We start from the raw sequence: 16032 nt of genomic DNA, 5'->3' as shown, positions 1-16032 counted from the left end.
GCAGCTCTAAACCAGGCCCACACCCAGGACTATCCAAAGTCTGAGCACAGCATCAAATGAGATGGGTCTCACGTGGACTTTCAGTATCAGGCAGAGCAGAGAAAGGTGTGAGATGGAGGAAGAACAAGACTTTGCCCTGCTTTTGGAGTAGCATTTATGTAGGGCTGTATTGTGTCTGCTTTTATAAACAGGGGCATTATTAAGTGGCGTTTCCTTTTAAAACTTGAGAGGATGACTTCTATTAACACTAATAGCAACCGTGGTGTCTGTTACCTACTAGGTATTGTATATGTGTATTGGTTCATTTACCTCACAGTAATCCTATAAGGTAAGAATTATGGTTCTCTCACTGTGCAGGTAAGGGAACTGAGTAATGAAATCCACAAGGGGAAAAATTGAGAGAAGCATACCGTGTGGTGTCCAGGTGTATGGAAAGCCCCATGTCGAGGTGAAAGGCATCAGCTGTTGGTACTGATGACAGCTGGACTGAGATAGAGCAGTTAGGAACACCAGGAAGCAGTCCCCTGCAGGAAATGGTGTGCACTGCTGTCATACAATATGAGATCTCCACTAATCAAAAATCAAAGAAATTTTCTCCAAAGGGCAGGAGTAAGAGAGATCACCAGATGTCCACCCAGGCATATAAATCTTTGAGTAGCAGCTTCCTGCTGGCCATACATTATGGACTCAATGGCATTAAGAGTTCAGGATCTGGCAGGCACAGTTCAAGTTAGAGCACAGCTTCTGGGTGGGAAGCCCCACATTCCTTAGGCTCTAAGCCAAGTTCATTTTCTAGCCATCCCTCCCTCATTGGTTATGAACATCCTTCTGATGCCACCAATCGAAGTAAGGTTTTTGTGTTTTTAAAGATTTATTTATTTATTTGAAAGTCAAAGTTACACACAGAGAGGAGAGAGAGAGAGAGAGAGAGCTTTTATCCACTGGTTTAGTCCCCAATTGGCCACAATGGCCAGAGCTGCCGCAATCCAAAGCCAGGAGCCAGGATCTTCTTGTGGGTCTCCCACGCGGGTGCAGGGGCCCAAGGATTTGGGCCATCCTCTACTGCTTTCCCAGACCGTAGCAGAGAGCTGGATTGCAAGTGAAGCAGCCGGGACTTGAACCAGTGCCCACATGGGATGTCTGCGCTGCAGGCAGCGGCTTTACCTGCTGCACCACAGTGCCGGCCCCCCGAAGTAGGGTTTAACGGGAACTGGCCATCATCCCTCCTAGTACCCAGCAATGAAGCCTTGTACTTTTCTGCCCAGATTAGGCTACTGGATCACAGCCATAAATTTACCTGATTTTTCTATCACTAAAAGGCTGTGTTCTTTGGAATCATAACCACTTGGGACTTTGGGAGGAATGTGAGATACTGAGGCTCTGGCAAGCCCAGCATTTGGCAGTGCTGTGTCTGCTCTCGGAGGGCAGGGCATGCTCCTGAGGTCAGTGCTGTAGAGTGTGTGCCTGAGTAGCCTCCCCGTCCCCCCTCCCCCCCCCCGCAGATGTCTTCACATCACATGAAATCAGCAAAGATAGGAAAGTGCGTCTAGAGTGAGTGGGAAAGGTTTATGGGCTTCATGCAAGTCTCCCACGTAGGTGCAGGGACCCAAGCACTTGGGCCATCTTCCACTGCTTTCCCAAGAGCATTATCAGGGAGCTGGACTGGAAGAGTGGAGCAACGGTACTTGAACCAGTATCCGTATGGGATTCTGGCATCACAGGTGGTGGCTTTATCTGCGAAGTCACAGGGGTGGCCCCAGTAGGCAGATTTTACTGGTGCCTAACCTAACACCTGCGTGGGACTTTGACTTCAAAATAGCTGCAGCGAGCACTAGGAGGAGGGAGAGTAGAAGGATGAAAAGCGGTTGCCGCAGGTGCAGGATCCAGGGCTTACATTCTCTTGTTGCATCTTTCTGTGTATGCCTCTACTCCACCCAGACCCCGCCTAGTTTTAAAGAAACTACTAAAAAAGTAACAGCTGACTTCTTAGACTTTAGAAGACATTAAGATACTTTTAAGTGATTTACATAAATGACCTTAAAAACCTAGGTGCTTTCAATGATGGACAAAAATTACATTTTTAAGAATATGATTATTTGAATTCTTTGATCAGTAAGCATATTTCTGAAATAGAACTTGAGAATTGCATGCCTCTATCCAACTGCTATAACTGAATGTGATAATTGTCCCTGGCTCCTAGATAGCCATAAAATGCACTTGTTCTCTTAATATTTCTCCTTTGACATAAGGACTGCTTGTTAATGCTTCAACCTTCTATCTTTGAAATCTTTTTCTTTTGCTGATTGTCCATTTAAATGTGTTTATAAACTCTGCTTTAAACTTCTGCTTCCTTTTTCTGTCACCCTTTTTTAAATTGAACCTTAGCTGACTGACTTCTACAGCAATATAAAGGTATATATAAATTTTCCTGTATACAATTTAATACATGTAAATAAATTGCTTTTCTCCCTTAAGGATAACAGAACAGTGTGTGCTTCTGTGGGTTGCTTTCTCTGTGTGTCCTGTATTTTTTGTTATTACATTCACTTTAAAAAGAAAAGACCAATATACTATGCAGACAGAATATTCAAATGAGTGAATGTTTCTAGCTTTGTTAATTAAGTTACATTCTTGAATGATAATGGAAGAGGAAATAAAATGTTTGCTTTTGGGAAATTGTCATTCTAAGTGTGTAATGAGCTGTGCTGTTTTTGAAGTTGTTATTTCTTAATTTCTCACAGGACTCAAAAGCTTACTACCACCTGCTTGAGCAGGTGGCTCCGAAAGGAGATGAGGAGGGTGTTCCTGCTGTGGTGATTGACATGTCAGGCCTGCGGGTAAGGTCATGCCCCAGGTTGTGTTGGGAGAACAGAATGCTGCCCTCCTACTGGCTGACATGCCGCCCCCACCTCTGCCTCTGGAGCTCCACGAATGTGCATTCCTGCTTAGAGCCCCATTAAATTGGTTGAACTCTTGACAGTTTTTGGGTAATAGTTGTAGAAAACTAAATCTGGAAATCAAGCAGTAAAGAAAGAATGGAAGAATAATAATTCAGCGCCATTCACCATGCCAGGCACTTCTCAATGTGCTCATCACGTAATAGGTTCCCCGGCACCAGAATAGGGCTGAATCTTCACTCTTGCCACCACTTGTTCTTGAGAACTTGCCTGGCCTGTTTCTGTGCCTAAGTTACCATCCCTGGAGATAAATCCAATTTGTTAAGATTGAAGTGAACTTGTTTCTGAAAGAGGAGTAACCTTTATGAAATATATAGTAGTATTATTTAATAAAGCATCATCTTAAGAAATAATTCTAGTGTAAAATTCTGTTTTCTGAATATTGCTCGTCTCCTGGTCTTAAGGTAGTCTTAAGGACATGTCTTAAGGACATGCTGGTCTTAAGGACACTGGACCATGAAGCTTTAGCCTTGTTTTGAGTTGACTTACAAATGACTGGAGATTCCCCAGAATTACTTGAGCAAGCAAAGTGGGTGGGCTCAATCTAAAGTCTATTACAGCTAAGTTAATGTTATATATTTATCAATGACAACAGCTCAGTTGATGAAATTTATTTCATTTGGGCTGCAAGTATCCCAACTCAATGTAGAAAAAAATAGTTATACTAATCAGATGTTCCTTTGTGAATAGGAACTTTGAATCTAAATTATTGATAAATTAACATTTTGTAGACAAAAATCTCAAGAAATCTGTGCAAGAAAATAACTAAAAGGAAGCTTACTGGTAGAGAATAATTAAGATCTAGTTAAATGATGAAATTGTGGAAGCTACCACATTGATTTAAAACAGGGCAACCAACCACTCATCTGAAATGGTTCTACTGGATAGGAATGAGCAGTCCCGATTACTGAACTTAAGCAATTCCTGTCGCTTGTGCCTTTCCGATTTCCAAGCAAGTGCACATAGATAATAATATGCTATGAGTGTCTGCATGAGATACACACAAAGGATTCCACTGAGATTCTGGTTTCCTTTCCCCTTTTCCTACCTGGAGAGCCCTGACCCAGCCTTGACTGTCCTATTTCATTGCAGGAGAAGGATGACATCCAGAGGGCGGAGTGCATGCTGCAGCAGGCGGAGAGGCTAGGCTGCCGGCAATTTGTCACAGCCACAGATGTTGTCCGAGGGAACCCCAAGTTGAATTTGGCTTTCATTGCCAACCTCTTTAACAGATACCCTGCCCTGCACAAACCAGAGAACCAGGATATCGACTGGGGGGCTCTTGAAGGTTGGTAACCAGTTGCTTAAGATGTTTGAAAAAACTTTTGCAATTCTAATTCAATGGCACATCAAAAATCACCTCCCAAGAAAATACAAAGCCCTTACACCTCCAAAAGGCCATCAATTCTCTGGTACAACAAAGAGAATAAATACATTAATCAAGTCAATTACAGCCAAGCAGGAATAATCAAACACCATTATATTACACTCCTTTATATAGGCTTCATCCATTATCAGCATTAAATGTTTTATGGAAGACAATGCATTTAATTATTGGACGAAATAAATCCCGAGTTCTGAAAACATAATTTATGTACTTAATGGACTGTGTTAATTCCTAGAGGCAAAAAACTGCTGCCACTAGCCATCTAAAAATGATATTTAACTTATGCTAAAAAGTTCTTACTGAGTGTCTTGCTTATATAATACTTTTTTATTTGGATTATGGGGAATACAGTGAGGTATTTTGAAGAAGAATCCCTGAGAGCTGTGTTTTGCAAGTTAATGCCCTGTAATGAGACAAAAGCATATAGCTCTAGTTGGGTTCTATCTGATAAAAGGGCCAGAGAAATTTATTATTCTTTCTTTTGTATTTTTCATCATGAACTAGTCCCAATGTCGAGACAAAAAAATAAAGTGTACATTAGTATTAAATGAATATCACGAAAGCAAGGAGATCCAGATGTGAAGTGTCGGTTGACCCACTTCCAGAATGTTCTGCTCTAGCTGGGAAGGCAATGCGATCCCTGTCCAGCGCTGTGGCATTTGTATCACTTGATAAATCCTGGTCAGGAATCTGTGGAATTTGTTGATTCCCAAGTCTACCTATGAAGCCCACTAATCACTCCTGTCTAGCCACCTCTGGGACATGTCTGATTGGATCTTTCTCTCTTTTGAAATGCAGCATAGCAAAACAGAATTGATCACTTCTCTTCCCTGCCTCATCGCTTTCCACCCCACCTTCAATCCCATCTGCTTCATTCCCATTAATCTTACTATTTGTTTTTCTTTAGTTTCCAAAACTGAAAACCTTGGGTTCTACTGTAATGTCTTTTTCTCCACCCCTAAATCTGTTCAGTTAGCAGATGCTAATAATTCTTCCATTACAATGTATTCTAAAATTGCTGTTTTTCCTTTCTGCTTGTCTGGTCTCTTATTAGCTCATACACCAATTATTTTAATAGGTCTTAGAAATCTATTCCTCCATTTATCAAACACTTGAATGTGCCCACATGTTAGTGCCAAACACTATCCCCTCGTGTGTTTAATTTAAATGCATATTGCCTTTCAGTAATTCTGCGTACTGCTGCCAGGCACATTCTGGTTCTGCTTCCATTATATGTCTGTCTTGCTCAAGAATTTATTATAGTCATAAAAAGAAAGAACCCATAATGACTGGCACTATCTAATCTATCAGCCTAAATTTGCCACCTGTCATTCAGAGACCCCCGGTTCTTGTTGCAGCCTCTAAACAGCCTTATCTCTGTGACCCCTACAACAGCTCTCTGACGTACCAGTTCCTGGTGTTCTTGACCCGTTAAACCCCACATTTTCAATTCTGCAAATATTCTAGCAATAGAATATTTATTTCGAAGTATTCTAAGTGTGTGTTTATTGTTCATTTTAAGTTTTCTTTAAGATTTATGTATTTATTTGAAAGTCAGACTTAGAAAGAGAGAGGAGAGGCAGAGAAAGAGAGAGAGAGGTCTTCCATCTGATGGTTCACTCCCCATTTGGCCACAACAGCAGGAGCCGCACTGATCCAAAGCCAGGAGCCAGGACCTTCCAGGTCTCTCACGTGGGTGCAGAGGCCCAAGGACTTGGTTCATCCTCTATTGCTTTCCTAGGCCATAGTAGAGAGCTGGATTGGAAGTGGTCTCGAATGGGCACCCACATGGGACGCCGGTGCTCCAGGCCAGGGCGTTAACCTGCTGAGCCACAGCGCCAGCCCCTCATTTTAAGTTTTGATAGGTGTCCTAAATATAGGATGATGGTACATAACAGGTTAATGATGATGGTGCCTATTTCTTCCTTTGTGTTCATATTTGCCCTATTTCCTGTTCCAACCCCTCACCATTCCTTCCAAATCTTCTACTCTTCCCTTGTTTCACTATTCTTAGAAGGTGAGGTTCTAATTCCCCACCGTCCAAATGTTCCTTATACTATATATTCTTTCCCTTGCCTCAACTCAATTACCAGATACATCTGCTTCATAGGCAAGTCTTCTGGCTTGTGTGATCTCTGTTTGATGCCTCAAGCTCTTGTTTTTTACAGCAAGCATGTGAGTGTAAGCCTTTGAGGGCCAACTCAACAGTTACCCTACACAGGGTACTGCACGTTACTAATAGATGCTGTAAAATGCTTGTTGGATTGAAATATAAAAAAAAAAAAAAAATAAAAAAAAAAAAACAGAATAGCAGACCTCATCCAAATTCAATAGTTCAATTAATTTATTTTTCATTCTATTTTTGGCTTTTATTGCAGCCTCTTTAGTTGAGCTTTGATCATAAAAAGGCATGTTTTCTAGGGGCCTAAAAGATAACCAGTCTTCATTAATCTAGGTGAGACGCGGGAAGAGCGGACATTTAGGAACTGGATGAACTCCCTCGGGGTCAATCCTCGGGTCAATCACTTGTACAGGTAAGAATATTTGGGAACTCATGCTTAATGTGAGACATACAGACCTCAAAAGCTGCTTAGGATTTCAAATGCTGTGTGTATTCTCTTCACGAAATGTGTGTACGTTGATGAGAAGGGGGAAAGTGCCAAACTGAGCTTTAGAGACAACTCCATGCACTATTCTTATTGTGGGTTTGATACAAAAATCCTGCCTCAGCAAAATGACAAATATGCTATGTGTCACAAGTTCATGATCTTCTCATGAGCAGGCAAAACAATAAATATTAACTTTGCCATTAAGTTGTATCCTATGCTGGTTGTTCAAGCCATATTTCTTTTCCTGGAGGCCACATCATTGGATGAAGTGGCATGGTGAGTCACCGTGGGAGAGAGTACATTCCTCAATTTCCCTGAGTCGTAGATTCTTTGTTCCAAAGATAGACCGACTCCTGCTAATTTTATAAGGTCATTGTGGTTGTTTCTGGAGCCAATATATAAGGAAGGGCCTGGCGCACTGTAGGCCCCAGGTAAATGGGAATATGTTGGAGATCTGACAATTCTTTTGTGTTTGTTTTGTTTAGTGACTTATCAGATGCCCTGGTCATCTTCCAGCTCTATGAAAAGATTAAAGTCCCTGTTGACTGGAACAGAGTAAACAAACCACCATACCCCAAGCTGGGGGGCAACATGAAGAAGGTAAACAAGAACTGTTCTGGTGTTCCCATAGACTGGTGAAGTCACCAGTCTGCAAGAGCACTCTGAATACTTTATCAGGCAGCTAAACTTAGATAAGTAATGTTTATCAAGGACTGAATGATTGCATAGCAATCAGAAACCTGAACAGTTTTATTAAAGGGAGTTCATTATTTCAGTTGATTACTTATTTCTAATTCCATGTCGGGTGTCTTTAAACATTATCATGTAAAAATTCTAATGAACATAATTAGAGCAAGCAGACCCACAGGGATTTTTCTCCCAGCAGGATCCTTATTCTAATTTTCTAAAGAATCGGAGCCTTGTGCTGACAGCTTGACTTGTACAAATAGTTTGTCTACTGTCAACACAGTGGGAACATTGTTTTGTAACAACAGAGTTGGCAGAGCCATTTTTCACCATTTCATGTCTCTGTGACTCTTAATGACCCATATGTAGTCAGAGGAATATCTGCCCTACTTATGTATCTACTATAAGTGTGCATAGGATGGGTATCTCTAAATTTCCCATAGCACTCTCCATGAATTCAGCTGTTTTAGAAATAATGCAGGCAAGTAAATGAGGTCGGCTCTCTGTGTACTGTGTGATAGCCATGAAAATGTTCATAATCATGACTTCATTTTGACTTTGCCCTTATGGGTGCATTGTGAATATTTTTGGCAAAAGTGAGGAATACTATTAGGAAAGACAGAAATCTCTTTAACCAATGTTGAATCTTCAGACTGGAAGGCCAGCTGACATTTGTGACATCATTCATTCTAACCATATTTATTTCATTTTCTGTGTTTTTATTGTTTTCTCTGGTATTTATCACAGTCAAGGTGATGAGGCTAAATTGTTTTCCTTCCTGTTCATTAACAGCTTGAGAATTGTAATTATGCAGTCGAACTGGGGAAGAATCAAGCCAAGTTCTCCCTGGTTGGCATTGGTGGACAAGATCTCAATGAAGGAAACCGAACTCTAACACTGGCTCTGATTTGGCAGCTAATGAGAAGGTAGTGCCACTCATGGAAATGACTTTATCCAATGATTATTCACCTAGGAATATACTAGCACATTTTTAAGAATGTAATTTAACCCATAAAACTATGTTTTCTGCCTAACTTAATAACCAAACAAGCATTTTTTATTTTACTGCCATTTGCTTTCCTTTGGTTCAACCAGTTTTTGTTTTAGGTATTGTGAAAATCTGTTATTGGGCTCAAAAATATTTTAGATTATTGTCTCATATTAATGAACCGTACCTTTATCATAGTGGAGTGACTCTTTTATATATGATGTTTTTTTCCCTCTGAAACCTGCTTTTTTCTCTTTTTATTTTTCTATTCAAGAGGCAGAAAGACAGACAGACAGACAAAGAGAGCTCCCATCCACTGAGTCACTCCTCAGATTCCCACAGTAGCCAGGACTGGGCCAGGCCGAAGCTGGGATCCAGGAACTCATTCCCAAATGGGTGTCAGGGACCCAGACACTGGAGATACCACCTGCTGCCCTCCGTGGTCTGCATTGAAAGGGAGCTGGATTCGGGAGCTGGAGCCTGGAATCAGACCCAGGCGCATCAGTGTGGGATGCGAGCATTTTTGATGCCATATTTCTGCCCCTGAAATCTGCTTTCTCTGATATTAGTGTAACAACTTCAGTTTCCTATTGGTTAGTGGGTAGCATGGAATATCTTTTTGCATCCATTTTCTTTTACCGATTTATGTAAATAACAGTCTACTACCTTTCAAAGGGATTTAAAATAAGGGAAAATTATGTTGTATTTATAGTTATCATTGGTGGTGCACATCCTTCCATTGTATAGACACAGATTTCCATCTGGTGTCATTTTTCTTCTACCTGAAATACCTCTAATAGTGTAGCTCTGTAGGTGATGAATTATGTCAGCTTCTATATGTCAGAAAAAGTCTACTTCTTTTTCATTTTGAAAGATACTCTCTCTGAGTGTGTAATTGTAGGTTAATGTTTTTTGCTTTCATTAACTTAATGATATCTTTCAGTTTTCTGGCCTGCATTATTTCCAACAAAAAGTCCATTGTCATTCTCTTCTCTGTTCTTCTGTATCTAATATGTGTTTTTATTTCTGACTGCTTGTAAGATACCATTTTATCGCTAGTTTTAAACTTTTAATTGTGACAGGTGGTGGTATTTCTTGTGCTTGAGGATTGCTGAGCTTATCGGATGTGCATGTTTATATTTCCACCAAAGTTGAAAACCTTTTGGCTTTCATTGCTTCAAATCTATGTTGTGTACCCCACACACCCCTGTTCCAGGTGATGCTGAGTGTGTGTGTTCTGTTACTAAACTTGGTCCTGAACTTATTTCCCCTAGGATTCATGATTTCTGTGTTTCCGTTTGGATAATTTGTACTATGTGTCTTCTAGTTCAGTAATCTCTCCCTCCCATTTCTATAGTTTCTAATGTTTCACTAACCCCAAACAGTGCCTATATTCTTTTATTTCTATACTACATGTCTAGAAATTTTGAGTCTTTTTCATAACTCCCATGTCTCTCCTTTCCTCTACCATGTTCTTCAATATAGAGAATATAATTGTAATTACTGTTATTTCTGGATCTATTTCTTTTAATTTCTTTATATATTTATTGGGAGTAATAATTTCTGGCTTCTTTGTATGCTGCTAATTTTTTGTTGTTGCCAGATATTATGAATTGTACCTAGCTGAGTAGTGGGTATTTCTGTATTCCTTTAAAAATTCTTAAATTTATCCTACTATGAAATTAAGTCGCTTAAATACAGCTTGATCCTTTTGAGGCTTATGTTAAGTTTAATTAGTGTGGACCTCATTTTGCCTCTTAGCACTGAGATACTACCTTTCTGAGTTCTGTATTATGAACATTCTCTGCACCAGCTGGTGGGAACCAAATCATTTTGAGCCCTGCGTGATCTCCGGGCATTGCCCTGTCTGTTGCTGAGGGCTCCTTCTCCAGCCTCCAGTGGTGTCTTCACATGCATGCACTGTAGGAAGCCATGCAAGATGACTCTGGAACTTTATTTCCAGATTATCTAGATGATTCTTTTCTCTCTTTTCTAATATTCTTTCCCACAGACTCTAGACCTCTTGGCTTCTTTGCATTCCCCCTCAATTCAGGGGGCATGGCTGTATTGTTCATTCCTCCTCAATTAAGGGGGCGTGGCTGTGCTGTTTGGGTTTTCTCTCCCTGTATAGCAGCCTGGAAACTCTCTCCCTGCTGGGACAATATCTGGCTCCTCTTGTTTCTCTTCCTTCTGTCTTCCCACTGTCCTATACTTCCTGTTGTCCAGTGCCTGAACAAAAATGTTGCAAATGTTTGTCATTGTGTTTTGGGTATTTTGATCTGGTCCCTGTTACTCCAGAAGTAGAAATTCCTTTAATATAGACTTTAATGTTCTCTATTAAAGTTCATCTTTATCAAAGCTTTAATATAGAGTTATTATTTAATAGGGACCTTTTGGTAACTTTTGGAGTTGCATATACATTTGTTTAATGTAAGAACTGTATGGTGATGTTAGTTAAATAATAGTGTATAATGTTGTATATGATAAAATATATTGTAAGATAAATAAACAGTTTTTGGTAAAGAAGCATGAGCCTGGTCAGATTTTAGAGAAATAGATTACTTTTAAATGTTTTCTGTTTCCCCCGTGCTGATAGTTCTGACCAGGCAAAAATTCACATATCTCCATTGGAGTTTATTAGTATAACTTAATTTATGTTTATACCTGGAAGGATGCCCCTGAAACCACATGTCTCATTTCATTCTGTCTAACAAAGTCATGGCAAAGACAAGCTTTGCAGTATCCTTAGGTGCCTTAGCTTTATTCCAAGGCCTCTGTCTACAGATTCTAATATTCGTGATTGGTTCTCGATATAATTATGTTAGTGTTTGCAGGGGAGATAGGAGAATCAGCAGTGATCATAATAGATTTGACCTGATTTACATTTGCTTTATCACAGGCAGAACCCCTTTACTCAGTTCTAAAACAAAGTCTCTTCATGATGGAGGCAGATGTCTTAAGACTCCTCTGGCGTAGAAAACTCCAGAACTACAGAAATGCCAACTCTATCTTCTATTTTACTGCATGTATCTGGAGCATCACTGGTAGTTACTAATACCCATTCTCACCAGTGTATTTCCAGAAACTACTTATATTTATTGTATTTCACACATGGCTTTACATTTTTTTTCTTAGCCAAAAGCCCAGGAAGCAGTGGATTTAATTCTTAATAGATTGGCTTTCAGTTCTGATTGCTTCAAAACTCAAAACGACAGTCCTTTTAGTTGTAACAGTTATATTCATTCACAGATTATACTACAAAATAATCTTTGGTATATTCTATTTAATGCCAAAAAAGAAAATCAGGCCAACTCTATTCACTTGTAAATTTCATAATATCTGGAAATCATTTTGTATTATGATCTTTGTTCTGGAAATCTTATAAAAATGTGGCCCAGAGTCCTACTTTGGGGCTAGTATTGATATATGTTACTGCTGCCTGCACCTGATTGATAGATCATATTTCTCATGAGTGTTTACTACACCAGAATTGTCAGAATAAGAAAGTGGTCAGAGAAAAACTTCATTGCTAGAGGAGAAGAAATGACTAGTAATTATGTAAATGAAACCAGAAGAAATGAAGGGATTATTTTTCTTTCTTTTTCCTCTGTGTGCCACATATTAACATACCTATTAAATTCACAGCCAGTCCAAGCTTAATTGTTCATTTACTCAGAATATAAATGGTGTGTCATTTCCCCCCAGGAACAAATATTAGTTGGGGGCTTACATCCCTCTTATCCCATCAGCAAGCCTGGAGATCATTCTCAGGTTAGAGAACTGGCAGTAGTGTGAGTATATGAAGTGTCTTCAAAAAGTCCGTGGAAAATGTACATTATTGTTTAATTCCATCTTTCCACATACTTTTTAAAGTGCCTTCATCAACTTGGGGCACAAGCAGGCTGTCAGCCAATGAAAATGATGGTCAGACCCAAGCAAAGGAGATGAGTCTGAGACAGGCAAGTGAGTGTACTCACTCCACCTCAAACAGGCTACAGATGGTGGAGGCAGCAGAGTTGCTTGTTAGCGCCATGCCAAATGCTAGAGAAATAAAACACATGTTGGGAGGCAGGGAAGCAAACAGTAATCACTGCTTCTGTAGCCCCTCATCAGTCCCCTTTTGTTGAAGGTGGGCCTGGCTGGCACTGGGTCTCACGGTGCCATTTCATTTTGAACAAAGGATTTTTCAGTGTAGCACATTTCACAAATGCCAGTAACACTGAGATCTTGTCTAGGGGCTCCATTTAATAGCACAGTTGTCCCCAAACAAGTCTGGTGATATACAGTGATTATGTCACAAGGAGAAATATAGATCAACAAAGTCCAAACTTGTTTTTGTTTTAAATTTTGAATGAACATTTAGTTGAGGAGTTGCTTAGTGGACTGTCTAGGGTTGTAGCTCAAACCTATTTCCATCCATTATTCTATTTGTTTTCAATGGAATGTATAAGGTTCACATTCCTGTGAACCTCTGCATCTGCCTTGGTGTTCCCCAGAATACTGTGCTACTGTGAGGGACTGTTCTTAAACTCCAGAGTACAGCAGGCTGCCTCGCAGGTGTCTACACCTCTCTACAAGGGGCCCTGCTTTGTGGTGGCTGCTTTATTTTCATGGATGGCCTTTTTTTAAAGATTTATTTATTTATTTAAGAGGCAGAGTTACAGACAGAGAGAAGATGAGACCGAGAGAGGTCTTCCATCCACTGGTTCACTTACCAAATGGCTGCAATGGCTAGTGCTAGGCTGATCTTAAGACAGGAGCCAGGAGCTTCTTCTGAGTATCCCACATGGGTTCAGGGACCCAAAGACTTGGGCCATCTTCCTTTGCTTTCCCAGGCACATTAGTAGGGAGCTGGATCAAAAGTGGAGCAGCCAGGACTCGAACCAGCGTCCATATGGGATGCTGGCACCACTATGCTTAACCTGTTATGCCACAGCACCAGTCTCTAGGGATGGCCTTTTGTATAATGGTGGAATCCCCTCCATACTGTTCAGTTCCTAGCTCAAGTTGCTTCATTTCCCTCAACCCTGTCAACAAAGCAGAGCATTACAGCCCAAGTTCAAGGAAAACTGCTGGTGATTAAACTTAAGTCTATCAGATTACAGAGAGAGGACCTAGAGAAGCAAGCACTGGCCTACCATTTCTTATGAGAAGACAAATTCTTAAATGTTATGGTAAAGACTAATAGCTTAATACCCATGCTATCAGGAAACAAGAAGCCCGTTACCCTAAAGTCATAATCTTTGTGCACAGATCAACTGTAGAGTCTTTTTCAAACTAGGAATATTTTGAAAATTCACCGAGGATTTATGTCATTTGAGCTGATTACTCCTTAGCATTTTGGCCTCATCTCTGAGCTCCAATTAAGCGTTCTCATCTATGCTACCTTCTTGCTTTCCCTGGGAGAAAGGTGCTCCATTAATTTTTCCTGACTCTGCATTTTCATTACTTATGCCCAGAAGGCACTGGGCGTTCTGCTGACTCATGGAACACCATGATGAACAGAGTCCGTGGGGCCCTGTCCGAGGGGACACGGTGACAACAAGTCCACCAAAAGTTCTGGGGAACAGGCATGAGGCAGATGTGACAGTAATAGAGTATGTGGCTTAACAAGGTGATCCTTGAGCTGGGAATTGTTCAAAGCATTAGAAATTCACTCTAGGGGTAAGGCAGCCCAGGCAGAGAGAATGGAAGACTTGGAAGTAGGAGGCTGGGGAGGCGGGGAGGGCAGGGTGTGGCCAGGGAGCTGCCAATGGTTCTATGTAGTGGAATGTGTATGTGTGTGTGTGAGAGAGAGAGAGACAGAGAGACACACACACACACACACACACACACAGAGAGAGAGAGAGAGAGAGAGAGAGAGAGAGAGAGAGATGGGGCTGGGCAAGGAAGAGGGAAGGGGAGAAGGAAATGGGAGACACACTGGAAAAAGCCTTTGAGTCAAATTGTGAAGGGCTTCCTGTGGCCGCTCAGTCATTGAATGGCCTTCCTTGGGCCATGGAGTCACTGGAGATGACATGACCAGAACTGTACTGTGGGCAGGAAGTTCTGTGAAGAGGAGACGCAGAAGGATGAAGAGCCAGCCGATTGGAGGGAGATGTGGGGAGGAACCATTGAGATGATGTTACTGCCAGTGTGCTAAATGTCATTTCTTTAAAGAATAAGTATGTATTATTTAAAAAGCAGAGTGATGAGGGGGTAGGAGACGGAGAGAGAGAGCACTCATGGGTGGTAGGGTCCCAATTACTTGGGCCACCATCTTCTGACTTCCCAGGAGCATTAGCAGGGAGCTAGATTGGAAGCAAAACAGCCAGGGTTCAAACTGGCACTCAGATATGGGATGCCAGTGTCACAAGCTTAACTTACTATGCCACAACTCTGGCCCTGGTAAACGGGATTTCTTTATTATATAAAATTGCAAAAGCCATTTCCTCCCTATCTACAAGGAAAGGAAGGTGCTTTCATCTTGACAAAGGAAGGGCATCCTCTTATTTCAGAGGTTAAACTTGCAAACCATGTGGAAAATCGTGGGAGAATTGTGCTTTGTACGGAAGTAGGGACTGGAAAAGATCCACACTCCACAGATTATGTAAGCGAAATCCTGAGACACCCAGGTGGAGGTGACCTCATTCAGGTCAGCCCTGCTGGGGCAGATTTAATCTCAGGACTCTTGAGTTTCCTTTGAGAAGCACTCTGTAATCCTAGCCCTGAAGGCCTCGCATGTGTCACTTGACCTCGTCCTGCAAACCTGGTCAGGAGGTCACCACACCTGAGTGTTGTTCCACTGCCTGGCTTTCTTCCCTTTCAGACGGAGGCAGCTTTAGGGAATGGTGATTCTTCTCTGCTTCACAGAATTGCAAGGACTAGAAGCATCTTCTTAATAAATGCGTACTTCCCTGGCCCCGCCACATGAAAAACCCAACCAGTTCTCCTAACAGTCAGTATCCAAGGTGACTCTTACCCCTAGACTAGATATTACCTTTGGTCACTGTCTTACTAACATTTCTACTTCAGTGGTATAAGAAAGAAGCTCTTTTCTACTTCATCATGTTGGCTATTGAGACTTTTTTTTAAAGAATTACTTTATTTATTTGAAAGACAGAGTTACAGAGAGAGGTAGAGTCAGAGAGAGAGAAATCTTCCATTCCGCTAATTCACTCGCCAAATGACCACAACGGCTGGAGCTGCACCGATCTGAAGCCAGGAGCCAGGAGCTTCTTCCGGGTCTCCCACATGGGTGCAGGGGCCCAAGGACTTGGGCCATCTTCTACTGCTTTCCCAGGCCATAGCAGAGAGCTGAACTGGAAGAGGAGCAACCAGGACTAGAACCGGTGCCCATATTGGATGCCAGGGATACAGGCTAGGGCTTTAACCTACTGCGCCACAGCGACAGCCCCAGCTACT

At 41.3% G+C, this 16032-nt stretch overlaps 1 protein-coding gene across 4 annotated transcripts in view; it reads left to right on the top strand.

The window, feature by feature from the left end:
* Nucleotides 1-16032, top strand: part of LCP1 (lymphocyte cytosolic protein 1) — a 100335-nt gene that overhangs the window by 73786 nt on the left and 10517 nt on the right. For all 4 annotated transcript variants that reach the window (XM_051850058.2, XM_051850060.2, XM_051850059.2 and 1 more), the window contains exons 11-15: nucleotides 2742-2837; nucleotides 4050-4245; nucleotides 6800-6878; nucleotides 7439-7553; nucleotides 8433-8566. In XM_051850058.2, coding sequence (XP_051706018.1) covers nucleotides 2742-2837; nucleotides 4050-4245; nucleotides 6800-6878; nucleotides 7439-7553; nucleotides 8433-8566 — 620 coding nt within the window. The remainder of the gene's footprint in view (nucleotides 1-2741; nucleotides 2838-4049; nucleotides 4246-6799; nucleotides 6879-7438; nucleotides 7554-8432; nucleotides 8567-16032) is intronic.

The sequence above is a fragment of the Oryctolagus cuniculus genome, chromosome 9 (assembly GCF_964237555.1).
Source record: "Oryctolagus cuniculus chromosome 9, mOryCun1.1, whole genome shotgun sequence".
NCBI lineage: Eukaryota > Metazoa > Chordata > Mammalia > Lagomorpha > Leporidae > Oryctolagus > Oryctolagus cuniculus.
This window is presented reverse-complemented; position numbering and strand designations above follow the sequence as displayed.